General features: G+C 49.3%; 1 protein-coding gene across 1 annotated transcript in view; it reads right to left on the minus strand.

Annotated features, from left to right (window-relative positions):
* The window catches only part of CWC25 (CWC25 spliceosome associated protein homolog), a 32,177-nt gene extending 16,687 nt beyond the window's left edge, over nucleotides 1–15,490 (minus strand). The window contains exons 1-2 of the mRNA XM_003912910.5: nucleotides 15,180–15,490; nucleotides 10,106–10,278 (exon numbers count right to left, since the gene is read on the minus strand). Coding sequence (XP_003912959.2) covers nucleotides 10,106–10,278; nucleotides 15,180–15,197 — 191 coding nt within the window. The 5' untranslated portion in view covers nucleotides 15,198–15,490. The remainder of the gene's footprint in view (nucleotides 1–10,105; nucleotides 10,279–15,179) is intronic.
* Between the last annotated feature and the right edge of the window lie 3,092 nt (nucleotides 15,491–18,582).

Raw genomic sequence — 18,582 nt, forward strand, 5'->3', positions numbered from 1 at the left:
CACCATGCCTCCCTGATTTTTTATTTTTTCAATGCTTATAGAGATGGGACTTGCCATGTTGCCCAGGCTGGTCTCAAACTACTGGCCTCTAGTGATCCTCCTGCCTCAGCCTCCCAAAGTGCTGGGATTACAGTGGTGAGCCACCGCGCCCAGCCTGAATATGACTTCTTAAATGTGTATACTTGTTTTTGAGGCTATGTAACAACTGTGAGCTTAAAGAATGTTTTCCTAGCTGCATGCTTGGACATTTTTAGTAAGAATAATTTAAACCAACACTGGACAGCCATGACTCTTTTTCTTTTTTTTCCCAGACGAAGTCTCACTCTGTTGCCCAGGCTGGAGTGCAGTGGTGCAATCTTGGCTCACTACAACCTCTGCCTCCCAGATTCAAGTGATTCTCCTTCCTCAGCCTCCTGAGTAGCTGGGACTATAGGCATATGCCACCAAGACTGGCTAATTTTTCATACTTTTAGTAGATGGGGTTTTACCATGTTGGCCAGGCTGGTCTCGATCTCCTGATCCCATGATCTGCCCGCCTTGGCCTCCCAAAGTGCTAGGATTACAGGCGTGAGCAACTGCACCCAGCCCCAAGACCCTTTAGAATTTTTTTTTTCATATTAAGAAATGAGTCGGCCGGTATGGGAGACGGCTCAAGCCTAGCAATCAACACTGGGAGGCAGGCTGGCCCGGATCACAAAGATCCAGGAGATGAGACATCCTAACTAACTGCAGTGAGAAACCCGTCTCTACTAAAACAAAATTAGCGAGGTAGTGGCGAGAAACCTGTGGTCCCAGCTCGAGGAAGGCTGAGTGAAATGGCAGGCTCCCGGGGCCGGAGCTGATGAGCTGAGATCAGCCACTGCACTCCAGCTGGCAGCAACAGAAGCGAGACTCCGTCTCAAAAAAATAAAAATAAAAATAAAAAATAAAAAAAAGAAAAATGAGTCTGAGAAACACTGTAGTCTATAATTAAGAATTGATCAGCTGGGTGCAGTGGCTCACACCTGTAATCCTAGCACTTTGGGAGGCCAAGACAGGCTGATCATGGGGTCAGGAGATTGAGATCAGCCTGGCTAACACGGTGAAATCCCGTCTCTACTAAAAATACAAAAAACTAGCCAGGCGTGGTGGTACGTGCCTGTAGTCCCAGCTACTCGGGAGGCTGAGGGAGAAGAATCGCTTGAACCTGAGAAGCAGAGGTTGCAGTGTGCTTGAGATCACACCATTGTACTCCAACCCGGGTGACAGTACGAGACTTGGTCTCAAAAAAAAAAAAAAAAACAGAATTGATCATGGGGCCAGGCACAACGGCTCACACCTGTAATCCCAGCACTTTGGGAGGCCTAAGCGGGCACATCACTTCAGGTCAGGAGTTCAAGACCAACCTGGCCAACATGGTGAAATGCCATCTCTACTAAAAATACAAAAAAATTAGGCCGGGCACGGTGACTCACGCCTGTAATCCCAGCACTCTGGGAGGTCAAGAGATTGAGGCCATCCAGGCCAACATGGTGAAACCTTGTCCCCACTAAAAATACAAAAATTAGCTGGGCCTGGTGGCATGTACCTGTAGTCCCAGCTACTCAGGAGGCTGAGGCAGGAGGATTGCTTAAACCCAGGAGGCAGAGGTTACCGTGAGCCGAGATCACACCACTGTTGTCTCCAAAAATGGAGATTTTTGGACTACAGGGATGCACCACCATGCCTCCCTGATTTTTTATTTTTTCAATGTAGTCCCAGCTACTTGGGAGGCTGAGGCAGGAGGATTTTTGAGCCCAGGAGTTCAAGGCTGCAGTGAGCCATGATCGCACCACTGTACTCCAGCCTGGGTGACAGAGTGAGACCCTGTGTCTTAAAAAAAAAAAAGAACAAAATAAAATAAATAACAAAAATAAAACCAGCCAGGTGCCATGGCTCACACCTGGGAGGCCAAGGCAGGCAGATCACCCAAGGTCAAGAATTCGAGAATAGCCTGGCCAGTATGGTGAAACCTCATCTCTACTAAAAATACAAAATTTAGCCAGCGGTGGTGGGTGCACGCCTGTAGTCCCAACTACTTGGGATGCTGAGGCAGGAGAATCGCTTGAGCCAGGGAGCTGGAGGTTGCAGTGAACCGAGATCATGCCATTCCATTCTAGCCTGGACGACAGAGTAAGACTCTGTTTCAAAAAAAAAAATTAAGGAAAGAGAAAGAATCATGTATAAAGTCAGGAGGACCAGGAACCTGTGGTCAAAGGAGCAACAGATTTCCAGGGCAAACACAACAGGATCAAATACAAATGGACGGGAACAATGAAGATGGGGCCAGGCGTGGTGGCTCACGCCTGGAATCCCAACACTTTGGGAGGCCAAGGCAGGCTTGAGGTCAGGAATTCGAGACCAGCCTGGCCAAAAGGCAAAACTGTCTTTACAAAAATATGAAAATTAGCCCAATACGGTGGTGCACGCCTGTAATTCCAGCTAGTCAGTAGGCTGAGGCAGGAGAATCGCTTGAACCCAGGAGGGAGAGGTTACAGTGAGCCAAGATCACGCGTCTGCACTCCAGCCTGGGTGATACAGCCAGACTCCATTTCAAAAAAAAAAAAGAAGAACGAAGATGGGAACTTCTATAAAATAGTAACTGTGGCGAGCCTATAGTCCAGTACTTTGGGAGGCGGTGCGGGCGAATCACGAGTCAGGAGATTGAGCCATCCCTGGCTAACTATGGTGAGCATGGTCTCTACTAAAAATACAAAAATTGGCGGTGGTGGCGGGTACCTGTAGTCCCAGCTACTCCCAGAGCTGAGGCAGGAGGTAAGTGAACCCGGGGTGAGGGCTGTAGTGAGACCCAGATGGCACCACTGCACTCCAGGCGTGAGGCGACAGAGCAAGACTCCGTCTCAAAAGTAACTGCATGGATCTATCTATTTTTTTTGAAACGTTATCTTCTCTGTCGCCCAACCTAGATGCAGTAACAGATCTCAGTTCACTGCAAGCTCCGCCTCCCGGGGCTAAGCCATTCCCCTACCTCCAGCCTCCAGCCTTCAGAAAGCGCCCTCAACTTCGCCGATGAACCCCAAGTATTTTTAGTAGAAGGCAGTTTAATGACCAACACCAGGATAATCTCAATCTTCTGACTTCGTGTCCGCTCCGTCGGCCTCCCAAATGCTAAGATTGATAATGTTTCCCTGCGCCAAACCCTATCTGCTCTTTTTTTTTTTTTGAGACTGAGTCTGGCTCTGTAAGCCCAGGCTGGAGTGCAGTGGCGGATCTCGGCTCACTGCTGGCACTCGCCTCCCGGGTTCGTATTCCTGCCTCAGCCTCGGGTAGCTGGGACCACAGGCGCCCGCCACCTGCAGCCGGCTAGTTTTGTATTTTTTTAGTAGAGCGAGGTTTCCTGTTAACTCCAGGATGGTCTCGACCTCCTTGATCCATCGTCTCTTCTCAAAGTGCACCAGGATTACAAGAGGCTTAGAGCCACGGGCCCGGCTCTACTCTTTTTTTGTTTGTTTTTCTCTGTCGCCCAGGCTGGAGTGCAATGGCATGATCTCAGCTCACTGCAACCTCCACCTCACAGGTTCAAGCGATTCTCCTGCCTCAGCCTCCTGAGTAGCTGGGATTACAGCTGTGCACCACCAAGCCCGGCTAATTTTTGTATTTTCAGTAGAGACAGGGTTTCACCACGTTGGTCAGGCTGGTCTCAAACTCCTGACCTTGTGATCCACCTGCCTCGGCCTTCCAAAGTGCTGGGATTACAGGCGTGAGCCACCGCACCCAGCGATAATTTTCATTATTTTCAGTAAAGATGGGTTTTCGCCATGTTGGCCAGGCTGGTCTCAAACTCCAGACCTCAAGTGATCCACCCGCCTCAGCCTCCCAAAATGCTGGGATTAAAGGCATGAGCCACTGCCCCTAGCCTCTATCTAGTTTTAAAAGGACTCAGCTAATATCAGGCCCACTCACGTCCTCTCATGAGAGAACACATCGCATAGCTGAGATCCAGAGCCACAGGATTTGGCCTCTGGATAACTCTGGGCTAGTTCCTTCTGTGCACTTCTGTATCCTCATCTCTAAAATGGAGCTATAGCATTGGCAACATAGCAAGACTCCACCTCTACAAAAAATGCCTGTAGTCCCAGCTACTCTGGAGGCTGAGGCAGGAGGATCACTTAAGCCCAAGGGTTAAGCCTGTACTGAACTATGATTGTACCACTACACACTAGCCTGGGCAACAAAGCAAGACCCCATCTCAAAAGAAATAAAAAATAGGGTGGGTACAGTGGCTCATGTCTACACCTATAATCTCAGCAGTTTGAGAGGCCAAAGCAGGAGGATCACTTGAGTCCAGGAGATTGAGACTAGCCTGGGCAAAATAAAAAGACCTCATCTTTACAAAAAAATAAAAAATTAGCCAGGTGTGGTGGTACACACTGGTAGTCCCAGCTACTCAGGAGGCTAAGGTGGGGTGCAGTGAGCCATGATCACATCACTGCACTCCAGCCTGGGTGACAGAGTATAACTCTCAAAAAATAAATATCTCAAAAAATAAATACAGGCCGGGCGCGGTGGCTCAAGCCTGTAATCCCAGCACTTTGGGAGGCTGAGACGGGCGGATCACGAGGTCAGGAGATTGAGACCATCCTGGCTAACATGGTGAAACCCCGTCTCTACTAAAAAATACAAAAAACTAGCCGGGCGAGGTGGCGGGTGCCTGTAGTCCCAGCTACTCGGGAGGCTGAGGCAGGAGAATGGCGTAAACCCGGGAGGCGGAGCTTGCAGTGAGCTGAGATCCGGCCACTGCACTCCAGCCTGGGCAACAGAGCGAGACTCCGTCTCAAAAAAAAATAAAAAATAAAAATAAATACATACACAAATAAAGTGGAGCTAGTAACTGCTATCTCTCATCATTACTGAGTTTTTAAATGAGGACATAGTGGAGGCAAAGCTTCTAAAAGCAAAATGATCTATGCATCTTTGTTGTTGCTGTCATTAAGGATATAGAACAAGTTCTCAATTGAAGCTGAACATAAGAATCACCCAGGGAGCTTTTAAAACATGTGTATATTGGCTGGGCATGGCAGCTCACGTATGTAATCCCAGCACTTTGGGAGGCCAAGGCGGGCGGATCACAAGGTCAGGAGTTCAAGACCAGCTTGGCCAATATGGTGAAACCCTGTCTCTACTAAAAATACAAAAATTAGCCGGGCATGGTGGCAGGCGCCTGTAGTCCCAGCTACTCGGGAGGCTGAGGCGGGAGAATGGCATGAACCCAGGAGGCGGAGCTTGCAGTGAGCCGAGATCACACCACTGCACTCCAGCCTGGGTGACAGAGCGAGACTCCGTCTCAAAAAAAAAAAAAAAAAAGAAAAAGGAAAAAAAAATTAGCCTGGCGTGGTGGCACGCGGATATAATCCCAGCTGCTACTCAGGAGCCTGAGGCAGAAGAATCGCTTGAACCTGGGAGACGGAGGTTGCAGTAAGTCAAGATTGTGCCACTGGACTCCAGCCTGGGTGACAGAGGGAGACCCCATCTCAAAAAACAAACAAACAAACAAATAAAACACCCATATATTAGCTGGGTGTGGTGGCTCACATCTGTAATCTCAGCACTTTGGAAGGCCCAGGCAGGAGGATCACTTGAGCTCAGGAGGTCAAGACCAGTCTGGGCAACATAGTGAGACCCTGTCTCTACATGGTGGCTCACGCCTATAATCCCAGCACTTTGGGAAGCCAAGATGGGACATGGTTTGAGCTCAGGAGTTCAAGACTAGCCTCGACAACATGGTAAAACCCTGTCTCTACAAAAGATACAAAAATTAGCCAGGTATGGTGGTGTGTGCCTGTGGTCCCAGCTACTTGGGAGGCTGAGGTGGGAGGATGACTTCAGTCCAGGAGGTGGAGGTTGCAGTGAGCCAAGATTACACAACTGTACTTCAGTCTGGGAGACAGAGCCAGATCCTGTCTTTCTTTCTTTTTTTTTTTTTTGAGACAGAGTCTTGCTCCGTCACCCAGGCTGGAGTGCAGTGGCACAATCTTGGCTCACTGCAACCTCCACGTCCCGGGTTCAAGAGATTCTCCCACCTCAGCCTCCCAAGTAGCTGGGACTACAGACACACACCACCACACTTGGCTAAGTTTTTGTATTTTCAGTAGAGACAGGGTTTCACCATGTTGGCCAAGCTGGTCTTGAACTCCTGACCTCAAGCAATCCACCGGCCTTGCCTCCCAAGTGCTGGAATTACAGGCATAAGTCACCATGCCCAGCTGCACTCTGTCTTAAAAAACTAAAACAGGCCAGGTGAGGCTGAGGTGGGAGGATGGCTTGAGCCCAGGAGGTCAAGGCTGTAGTGAGCTGTGATAGTGCCACTGCACTCCAGCCAGGGTAACAGACCAAGACCCTGTCTCAATAAATTAATTAATTAATAATAAGGCCAGGCGCGGTGGCTCACGCCTATAATCCCAGCACTTTGGGAGGCCGAGGCAGGAGGATCACGAGGTCAGGAGTTCGAGACCAGCCTGGCCAACATGGTGAAACCCTGTCTCTACTAAAAATACAAAAATTAGCCAGGCATAGTGGTGCATACCTGTAATCCCAGCTACTCGGGAGGCTGAGGCAGGAGAATCGCTTGAACTCAAGAGGCAGAGGCTGCAGTGAGCCGAGATCGCGCGCCACTGCACTTTAGCTTGGGAGACAAAGCAAGACGTCATCTCAAAATAAATAAAATAATAACAATAATAAATAATAAATAAATAAATAAATAAAACACATATATGCCTTTGCCTCCCACACTCCCTTCTCTTCAGAGGAAATTTGCTCGGGTGGGACTTGCTCCCATCTAACTTTGTTTTTTTTCTTTTTTTTTTTGGTGTGTGTGTGTGATGGAGTTTTGCTCTTATTGCCCAGACTGGAGTGCAGTGGTGCAATCTCAGCTCACCGCAAACTCTGCTTTCCGGGTTGAAGCGATTCTCCTGCCTTAGCCTCCTGAGTAGCTGGGACTACAGGTTTGCACCACCACTCCGGGCTAATTCTGTAATTTTTTTAGTAGAGACGGGGTTTCACCATGTTGGTAAGGCTGGTCTCAAACTTTCCAACTTACCCAGTGATCCATGCACCTGCGGCCTCCCAAAGTGCTAAAGGATTGATGTGAGACACGTTCCAAGCTCCTTCTAAAAGTGCAGGGTTGAAAACACCAGCATGAAGGCGGTAGCGGTGGCTCAAGCCTGTAATCCCAGCACTTTGGGAGAGGACGGCCCGGCCGGAGTGGATCACAAGGTCAGGAGATCGAGACTATCCTGGCTAACATGGTGAAACCCGTCTCTACTAAAATACAAAAAAAAAACTAGCCAGTGGCAGTGGCGGGCGCCTGTGAATCCCAGCTGCCCAGGAGGCTAAAGCGGGAGGTCACGGCGTGATCGAGGCCGAGAACCTACAGTGAGCGAGGTCAGCCACTGCCTCCAGCCTGGGAGACACAGTGAGACTCCGTCTCAAAAAAAAAAAAAAAAAAAAAAAGAAGAAACACCAGCATAGACTGGTGTCTGAAATGCAATTTTCCAATATTATCAAGTAAATACTAAAAGAAACGCTGTTGCAAAGCGTGACTTGAAGTAAGCCCTAATAATATGTCTATTAAAAGGTCTTCTTTGTTCTAAGAGATTCATTACAAAACAGAAAGCATGATCTATTCCTATGAAATGGTGTTAAATAGTAAAAAGAAGTTTTTGGTGGCATTTTTATAGGATAAATTAAAAGCATGACACCATGTAAGAACTATACAAACAAACAGATGAATACTCAAGTCATCTAAATACATCAGCAGTAAGACCAAAAGGAGGTGGGGTGAGGAGGGAACTGATAAGTCTTAGTGTTTACAATATTGTAGGACATGTGGTAGGAGCCAAAACAAAATAAAAGCATACAAAATCATTCCCCCATTCACAACAGACAAGCAGGCATGAGTCTGCAACAATGCTGACTCCTTTCTCTCTACACTTGTGCATCTATACTCCTGACCTCATTAATCAGACTCCCACAAAAGCCAAATTTCTGATAAACTATGACACATGATGTGTAATCCTTTGAGTGATCCATTCCCCAGATGTTCATTATTCAGTCCATCCATTTTATTTACCCATTGTCCACTCCTTCCATCCACAAATCCATGTCCACCCCAGCCTCCCCATGCTGGGATTCCTTCCTTCCTTCTTTCCTTCCTTCCTTCCTTCTTCCTTCCTTCCTTCCTTCCTTCCTTCCTTCCTTCCTTCCTTCCTTCCTTCCTTCCTTCCTTCCTTCTTTCCTTCCTTCCTCCCTCCCTCTCCCTCCTCCACTCCTCCCTCCTCCCTCCCTCCTCCTCCTCCACTCCCTCCCCTCCCTCCTCCTCCCTCCCTCCCTCCTCTCTCTTTTATTTCTTTTATTTATTTTCATGAGACCAGTCTTACTCTATCCACTAATTTCAGGTCGGTGCGTCTCAGCTCACTGCAACAACTCCACGAGTTCAAGTGATTCTCCTGCCTCAACCCTCCCGGCTGGGATTACAGGCATGTGCCACCATGCCTGCTAATTTTGGGGTTTTTGTTTGTTTGTTCTTGGTTTGTTTTTTTTTTTTTTGAGACAGAGTCTTGCTGTGTCATCAGGCTGGAGTGCACTGGCGCAATCTCAGCTCTCTGCAACCTGCAACCTATACCTTCCAGGTTCCAGCGATTCTCTTGCCTTAGCTTCCCGAGTAGCTAGGACTACAGATGCATGCTACCACACCCAGGTAATTTTTTTTTTTTAGTAGAGATGGGGTTTCACCGTGTTGGCCAGGCTAGTCTCCAACTCCTGACCTCAGGTGATCCGCCCACCTCGGCCTCCCAAAGTGCTAGGATTACAGGCATGAGCCACTGCACCCAGCCTGTATTTTTTTTGTTTGTTCATTTTTTTGAGATGCACTCTCACTCTATCGCCTAGGCTGGAGTGCAGCAGCATGATCTCGGCTCACTGAAACTTTTGCCTCCTGGGTTCAAGCAATTCTCCTGCCTCAGCCTCCTGAGTAGCTGGGATTACAGGTGTGCACCACTACACCCAGCTAATTTTTGTATTTTAATAGAGACAGGGTTTCACCATGTTGGTGGTCAGGCTGGTCTCAAACTCCTTACCTCAAGTGATCTGCCCACTTCGGCCTCCCAAAGTGCTGGGATTACAGGTGTGAGCCACCGCACCTGGCTAATTTTTTTTCTACTTTTTTGTAGAGATGGGTTCCTACTACAGACTGGTCTGGAACTCCTGGCCTCAAGTGATCAGCATGCCTCAGTCTCCCAAAGTGCTGGGATTATAGGCATAAGCTGCCACACCCAGCCTATATATTTTTAAACAGAGATGGAGTCTCACTACATTACCCAGACTGGTCTCAAACTCCTGGGCTCAAGTGATTTCTCAGCCTCCCAAAATGCAGTGATCATGGGCATGAACCACCACATCTGGTCTTCAATTTTAGTCTATCTGTTATTTTATTTTATTCTAATTTAATACACTGCATAATGTATGCTTTTTATTTTCTCAAACATATTTACTCCCATCTCCTTTTATGAGATGGATGGGGTAGTTATTATCTGCTACTCCTACCCTATATTATACAACAGGAAATTGAAGCAGGGTAAAATCTAGTGGGATTGGCCATAATCACTCGGCTTTCACTGACAAGCATCCACCTTCTCTCATGGGACCTCACTCCCTGCCCCCTGTCCCGCCACCCCCAAGCAAGCCTGAATTACATTAACAAAGGCAGGACTGCGGCCTCAACACATACTGAGCAGCAGGGTAGAGCAACCATCCCTCATCACTGTTATCAGCCATCTACCGTGAGCTCAGCTTACAGCAAGTCCTTACGTGTTACCTCATTTGACTCCCAACAAACCTTAAGAAGGTGTTGGGTATTATCGCTCCCTGGTCCTACTGAAGTAACCAAGTCTCTCAAATTTGATCACAGTTCCACGGCTAGTACATGCAAAGCCAACCTTAGAATCCAGGTTAGTCTGGCATTAAAACCCATGCCCTTAAGCACTCAGCTATTATACAACAACTGGATGATGCATCTCAGGACAGCTCTGCAATTCCCTATACACCAGGACACCCCCAGTTCCTCACTTACTTGACGGCCCCAACATCCTCGGCATAACGCTGCATCTCTTCCCGGGCCCTCTCTTCTCGCAGCTCCCGCTGAAGCTCCTCAATCTTCTTCCGCTCAGCCTCATGCTTCTGCTCAGCCTTCCACACCTTCTCCACATTCCGGAGGGTCTGCGGGTGCCAGCTCTTCTTCAAATTCTGTGATAAATAAAAAGAAGGTGAGAGGCGGGGCGCAGTGGCTCAAGCCTGTAATCCCAGCACTTTGGGAGGCCGAGACGCGCAGATCACGAGGTCAGGAGATCGAGACCATCCTGGCTAACATGGTGAAACCCCGTCTCTACTAAAAAAAAATACAGAACGGGCGCAGTGGCTCAAGCCTGTAATCCCAGCACTTTGGGAGGCCGAGGTGGGCGGATCACAAGGTCAGGAGATCGAGACCATCCTGGCTAACAAGGTGAAACCTCGTCTCTACTAAAAAATCCAAAAAAAAACTAGCCGGGCGAGGTGGCGAGCGCCTGTAGTCCCAGCTACTCGGGAGGCTGAGGCAGGAGAATGGCATAAACCCGGGAGGCGGAGCTTGCAGTGAGCAGAGATCCGGCCACTGCACTCCAGCCTGGGCGACAGAGCAAGACTCCGTCTCAAAAAATAAAAATAAAAATAAAAATAAATTTAAAAAATAAAAAAAATTAGCCGGGCGTGGTGGCGGGTGCCTATAGTCCCAGCTACTCAGGAGGCTGAGGCAGGAGAATGGCGTGAACCCGGGAGGCAGAGCTTGCAGTGAGCCGAGATCGCGCCACTGCACTCCAGCCTGGGTGACAAAGCGAGATGCCGTCTCAAAAAAAAAAAAAGGTGAGAATAATTCGGGGGGTGACTGAGTGGCAGGTGTAACTAGCCCTGCCTCACCCACCCTTCCATACCCAATGCAGGCAAGATGTCTTCAACAATGACAATGTGTGAAGGCAAGATATCTTCAACAATGACAAGGTTTTCTTCCAATAATCTCTCACACATCTAGAGGGGAAGGGGAGGTTGTTCAAGTGTATAAAGCTTCAGGACAGGTCGGGCGCAGTGGCTCACACCTGTAATCCCAGCACTTTGGGAAGCGGAGGTGGGCAGATCACTTGAGATCAGGAGTTTTAGACCAGCCTGGCCAAAATGATGAAACGTCTCTACTGGAAATACAAAAATTAGCTGGGCGTGGTGGCACGTGCCCATGTAGTCCCAGTTATTCAGGAGGCTGAGGCAGGAGAATCACTGAACCAGGAGGCGGAGGTTGCAGTGGGCCGAGATTGCACCGCTGTACTACAGCCTGGGCGATAGAGCAAGACTCCGTCTCAAAACAACAAGAACAACAACAACAAGAAAGCTTCAGGATAGAACAGGTCCTTCCTGAGTTCCCTTCAGACAGTTTTAACCTTAAAAGCATACAAGTCATCCTTCCACTAGCCATACCTAAATTGGAGCTGGTGATGACAAGACAGGAGGAATGCAGTAATGAGCAGGAAGGCACATATTTTGAAAGAGAACAGAACTCATGCACTTCTGACACTGGATGTTCATTCTTTTAGAGTCTTGCTCTGTCACCCAGGCTGGAGTGCAGTGATCTCGGCTGACCTACACCCTCCACCTCCCGGGTTCCAGTGATTCTCTTGCCTCAGCCTCCCGAGTAGCTGGGACTATAGGCATGCCACCATGCCTGACTAATTTTTGTATTTTTTAGTAGAGATGGGGTTTCACCATATTGGCCAGGCTGGTCTGAAAACGCCTGACCTCATGATCTGCCTGCCTTGGCCTCCCAAACTGCTGGGATTACAGGAGTGAGCCACCGTGCCCAGCCTTTTTTTTTTTTTTTTTTTGGACAGAGTTTCGCTCTTATTGCCTAGGCTAGAGTACAACGGCAGGATCTCAGGTCATGGCAACCTCTGCCTCCTGGGTTCAAGTGATTCTCTGCCTCAGCCTCCTGAGTAGCTGATTACAGGCACGAGCCACCATGCTCGGCTAATTTTGTATTTTTAGTAGAGATAGGGTTTCTCCATGTTGGTCAGGCTGGTCTCAAACTATCGACCTCAGGTGATCTGCCTGCCTCAGCCTCCCAAAGTGCTGAGATTACAGGCGTGAGCTACCGTGCCTAGCATGGACATTCATTCTTAGGAACTCAACCTACCTTACCTTGGTCTACTTCACCTGCCCTAAACTTGCATGGTTTACAACCCACCCAGAATCTCTTCCAACTTTCCTTCCCAGGAATCTCTCCTTGATTCTGATCTCCCCATTCACCCTCAAAGAACATTCCTCTCTCTCCTCCCCATCAGATATTGCTTTGGTGCACTTTCCCAATAATGAAAAGTTTCCCAGAGTAAGTAATATCTAAGGACAATTATAAACTAGCCTGATGATGTGTGAAAGGGAGATGAGGGGGGCAGATTTCCAGAGAGGAACAGTACAGACAAATGCAGTCCCAGTAGTGAGAAAGAACATAGCAGGAATAATTCAGTGTGGCTGGAGATGTGGCAAGCTGATGGGGCAGGGACACAAGAAGAAGCCAAGTGAGAAAGGAGCAAAAGGAGCAGAATAAGGGCCTTATAAGCCATGTAAAGGGATTACAGGCATGCATCGCATGCCTGGCCAATTTTTTTTTTTTTTTTTTTTTTTTTTTAGATGGAGTCTCGCTCTGTCACCTAGGCTAGAGTGCAGAGGCACACTCTCAGCTCACTGCAAGCTCCAACTCCCAGGTTCACGCCATTCTCCTGCCTCAGCCTCCTGAGTAGCTGGGACTACAGGCATACGCCACGACCGGCTAATTTTTTGTGTGTTTTTAGTAGAGACGGGTTTCACCGTGTTAGCCAGGATGGTCTCAATCTCGTGACCTCGTGACCTCGTAATCCACCTGCCTCGGCCTCCCAAAGTGCTGGGATTACGGGCGTGAGACACCGTGCCCGGCCAATTTTTGTATTTTTACTAGAGATGGGGTTTCACTATGTTGGCCAGGATGGTCTTGATCTCCTGACCTCAGGATCCGCCCACCTAGGCCTCCTAAAGTGCTGGGATTACAGCCGTGAGCCACCGCGCCCAGTGTGACTCCATCTTTTTTTTTAACTTTTTTTTTTTTTTTTAAACGGAGTCTTACTCTGTCACCCAGGCTAGAGGTGCAGTGGTGCAATCTCGGCTCACTACAACCTCCACCTCCTGGGTTCAAGCGATTCTCCTGCCTCAGCCTCCCAAGTAGCTGGGATTACAGACACCCGCCACCACTCCCAGCTAATTTTTGTATTTTTAGTAGAGACGAGGTTTCACCATCTTGGCCAGGCTGGTCTTGAACTCCTGACCTCGTGACCCACCCGCCTCAGCCTCCCAAAGTGCTGGGATTATAGGCATGAGCCACCGCACCTGGCCAAGACTCCATCTTAAAAAAAAAAAGAATCGACTGGAGAGGGCCAGGATTGAGACCAGGAGACCAGTTAAGAAAATAAGATCATGTCCGCAAGGTACTTGGCATGTGGAAAATGTTCAGTCAATGAGAGTTCCCTTTTCTTCCTTTTCTCTTCCCCTCCTTGTCCTGCCTCTCCCCTTTGTCAGGTCATTGAGTTGGTCGGTTGTGTATCGGTCCGTCAGTTGGTCCGACCATCCATCCATCCTTCCGTCCTTCCTCCCTCACTCCCTCCCTCTTTCTCCCTCTAACCCTTCCCATCTTGTCCTCCCTGCCTCAAGTATAGATTATTTTGCTTCTCAAGGACAAAAACTTCTAGAGTCATTTTTGGCTGTCACAACTGGTGGAGGCAGGTGTTAGTGGATAGACTCCAGTCGAGTGGCTAGAGGCCAGGGATGCTGCTAAACATTCTACAATGCACAGGAGAGCCCAACTACCACCACTACCACACCCCCCCAAAGAATTATCTAGGCCAAACTGTCAAGAGGGCTAACGTCGAGAAACCCTAGATTAGAGCTTTCCTGTCCTTAAATGCAGTTACTTGAAGAATACACTAAATTGGATCAAACTGGATGGAGTCCTGACACTCACTGTGATTGAGAACACATGACAAACAGGTTTACTGGGCAGGCCGCTAAGCTGATCTACTTGCTGGTTCAATTAGTTCCACTTTCGGGAGGCTGGCATTTTCCCAACCTTGCACCATGCTCTTGTAGGTACATTTACCCTATTTGGGGCCTTAGCCCTTTACAAATGAACGTTTCAGTGTAAGAGACATTGCCACATAACTTGTATTAAGTGGTATGAATTTAAAAAGCAAGCTCAGCCACTACACATCAGAATCCAGCATTGAAGGAGGTGTGGAAGTCAGAAAGATGGACAGGAAGATCCCTTCAGGCTTAAAAAGGACCCCAGGGCCCAGCACAGTGGCTCACGCCTGTAACCCCAGCACTTTGGGAGGCCAAGGTGGGTGGATCACTAGAGGTCAGGAGATCGAGACCAGCCTGACCAACATGGAGAAACCCTGTCTCCACTAAAAATACAAAATTAGCTGGGTGTGGCGGAGCATGCCTGTAATCCCAGCTACTCGGGAGGCTGAGGCAGGAGACTCGCTTGAATCCAAGAGGGGAAGGTTGCAGTGAGCCGAGATCGCGCCACTGCACTCCAGCCTGGGCAACAAGAAACTCCGTTTTAAAAAAAAAAGGACCCCAGGGCATGGCTAAGGGTAGGGTGAATGGGGCACAAACCACCCCTACTTCAGTCCAGGACATGACTCTGAACTCCCACCCAAGGAAGACAGCTGTGTGGCAAGACAAGATATACAAAACAAAGCGTAGTGACACGTCCTCAATATCTACCTCCTTTCCTAGCCTTGGCTCCATCCGCCCCCTCCCTGGTATTCCCAGAATTTACAGCCGGCAGGGCTGCAGTCAACAAACACACAAACACCACCTGTCACAGTTCGCGACACACCTCGGACTTTCCCAAACCTCAGTCCCATCCCTCCATTGCCCTAAAGATCCATCCCCTCTTCAGGGCAACGGCCCCCTCCCCGCGAAAGCAAAGCTGAGTTGCTATGGTTACCCACTCCTTCCTCTACCCCCACCCCCCCCCCCCTGCCAATTTCCGTCCCGGCCTCAGTCCTCCCCCGCCCAGGCCTCCCTCCACTCACCAGGTCTCCGCCCCCCATGATGGTGGAGACGATTCCTCACTACGCGGATCTGGAAGACTTCGGCAGGATCAAGAGAATACGTAGAAGAATAGTCCAGGGGCTACCTCGCGGGCTCTGGTCCCAGGAGCCGTCGACTACCAGTTTCACATACCGACCTACAGGCCACTTCCGGGAGGGTGTCATCTCACCGCGTCGGCGTCGCGGAACGATGACGTACAGGGCTCTGTCGCGCTGTGTAACTGTGGCGTCGCGTGCAGATTTCGCAAAGTTCCAGGCTTCGCTGTGGAGACCTCTGCCGTCGAGGTCTCATTTTGGCAGCTTCTGGTCGCCACTTTGTCTGATGTCCCAAACTCTCCGTTGAAACGCCACAGCTCTGTTCAGTGATGGGTTGCCGTGGGCCTCTGCCGTGGGCCTCTGTGTTGCCATGGCAGCGCACCAGGGCATCCGGCTCAAAAGCTCCACATACTCGCTGCTAGACGTAGCGTGGACCAGAGTACGCCTCCTCCCCTCACCCTGCACACACCCCCACACTCCAGTTTTCCAAAACGGCTTTGCGAACTGGCGCTTTCCTCAGACCTTGACTCACAGCAAATCCCCTTATGTCAGGCACGATCTCAGCTCACTGCAACCTCTACCTCCCAGATTCAAGCGATTCCCCTGGCTCAGCCTCCCAAGTAGCTGGGATTACAGGCACGCGCCACCACATCCAGCTAATTTTTTATGTTTTTTTGTAGAGATAGGGTTTCACCATGTCGGCCAAGATGGTCTCAATCTCCTGACCTCGTGATCCGCCCGCCTTGGCCTCCAAAAGTGCTGGGATTACAGGCGTGAGCCACCGCACCCAGCCTAAATATGACATTATTAAACACTAGATACATTTTTTCTTGAAATGGGTCTCTATGTTGGTCAGGGTCTAAATATATCGGTTAAGCTGATCTTGATTCCTAGAGTCAAGTGATGCTCCCACTTCAGGCTCCAGAGGAGCTGGGATTACAGGCTGGAGCCGCCACTGTGCCTGACAGGAGGAATTCTTATTTGGTGCCAGCTCTCTAACACTTCTAAAATCTTCTAAATACAAAGTGCTAGGATTACAGGCGTGAGCCACCGCGCCTGGCCAATCTCCCTCTTTTTTATTCAAAGAGTGTATAGTGCTGGGCATGGTGGCACAGACCTATAATCCCAGCTACTTGGAAGGTTGAGGCAGGAGGATCACTTGAGTCCAGGAGATGGAAGCTACAGTGAGCCGTGATTGTGCCACTGTAGTTCAGCCTGGGTGACAGAGTGAGACTCCATCTCTTTAAAAAAAAATTTTTAAACGACTTTTTTCTTAAGTTACTGAGGATAGGAAAGGGAATAATTTTTTCACTCTGTGATTCGGTGTTTTTGTCTATCTCCAGTTAAATTGCAAATGTCTGCAGTACCCATTCCACACTTGGGACAGACAGATGCAAGATGTGAAGCTGGGCATGGTGCTCACACTTGTAGTCCCAGCACTTTCAGGGGCTAAGGTGGGAGAATCACTTGAGCCCAAGAGTTGGAGACCAGCCTGAGCAATATAGCAAGACCTCCTCTCTACTTATGTTTAAAAAACAAAAACATGCCGGGCGCGGTGGCTCAAGCCTGTAATCCCAGCACTTTGGGAGGCTGAGATGGGCAGATCACAAGGTCAGGAGATCAAGACCATCCTGGCTAACCTGGTGAAACCCCGTCTCTACTAAAAAATACAAAAAACTAGCCGGGCAAGGTGGCGAGTGCCTGTAGTCCCTGCTACTGGGGAGGCTGAGGCAGGGGAATGACGTAAAACCCGGGAGGTGGAGCTTGCAGTGAGCTGAGATCCCGCCACTGCACTCCAGCCTGGGAGACAGAGCGAGACTCCGTCGCAAAAAAAAAACCAAAAAACAAAACATTAGCCAGGCGTAGTGGCACATGCCTGTAGTCCCAGTTGCTGGGGAGGCTGAGGCAGGAGGATTGCTTGAATCCATGAGTTTCAGGCTGCAGTGCGCCGTGATCGTGCTGCTACACTGCAGCCTGGGTGACAGAGTGAGACCCTCTCTCTCAAAAAAAAAAAAAAAAAGATGTAAAGTGTAAAGCTGAAGTACACCACCCAGAATGTGACATGTGCCCCTTACATTTAAGCAATAAGCAATTCTTTTTCTTTCTTTTTTTTTTTTTTTTTTTTGAGACGGAGTCTCGCTCTGTCACCCAGGCTGGAGTGCAGTGGCCGAATCTCAGCTCACTGCAAGCTCCACCTCCCGGGTTTACGCCATTCTCCTGCCTCAGCCTCCCGAGTAGCTGGGACTACAGGCGCCCGCCACCTCGCCTGGCTAAGTTTTCGTATTTTTTAGTAGAGACGGGGTTTCACCGTGTCAGCCAGGATGGTCTCGATCTCCTGACCTCGTGATCCGCCCATCTCGGCCTCCCAAAGTGCTGGGATTACAGGCTTGAGCCACCGCGCCCGGCCTCTTTTTTTTTTTTTAAAAAAGAGAGAGTCTCACTCTTTTTGCCCAGGCTGGAGTTCAGTGGTGCAATCTCGGCTAACACAACCTCCGCCTCCCAGATTCAAGCGATTCTGGTGCCTCCAGCCTCTAGCAAGTAGCCCGAATTGGAGTGCATCACCACCATGCCCGGCTAATTTTCATATTTCTAGTAGAGACAGGTTTCACCATGTTGGCCAAGCTGGTCTCCAGCTCCTGACCTCAGGTGATCCACCCGCCTTGTCCTCTCAAAGTGCTGGGATTACATGTGTGAGTCACCGCAGTCAGCCCTTTCTTCCCTCCCACCCTCCCTCCTTCCCTCCTTCCTTCCTTCCTTCCTCTTTCTTTCTTTCCTTCCTTCCTTCTTTTCTTTTTCCTACCTTCTCTTCCTTCCTTCCTTCCTTCTCGCTCTCTTTTTTTTTTTTTTTTTGAGACAGAGCCTCACTGGGAGTGCAATGGCGTGAGCTTGGCTCACTGCAACCTCCGCTTTCCTTTTCTCTTTCTTTTTTTTTTTTTTTTTTCCCAGACGGAGTCTCGCTCTGTCGCCCAGGCTGGAGTGCAGTGGCACAATCTCGGCTCACTGCAAGCTCCAGCTCCCGGGTTCACCCCATTCTCCTGCCTCAGCCTCCCTAGTAGCTGGGACTACAAGCGCCCGCCACCACGCCTGGCTAATTTTTTTGTATTTTTAGTAGAGGCAGGGTTTCACCGTGTTAGCCAGGAGGGTCTCCATCTCCTGACCTCATGATCCGCCCGCCTCGGCCTCCAAAAGTGCTGGTATTACAGGTGTGAGCCACAGCGCCCAGCCTCCTTTACTCTGTTTCTTTCCTTCCTTCCTTGTCTTTCTTTGTCTTTCTTTCCTTCCTTCTTTGTTTCCTTCTCTCTTTTTCTTTTCTTTCCTTCCTTCTTTCCTTATCTCTTTTCTTTCCTTC

Source organism: Papio anubis, chromosome 17, assembly GCF_008728515.1.
Source record: "Papio anubis isolate 15944 chromosome 17, Panubis1.0, whole genome shotgun sequence".
Lineage (NCBI taxonomy): Eukaryota > Metazoa > Chordata > Mammalia > Primates > Cercopithecidae > Papio > Papio anubis.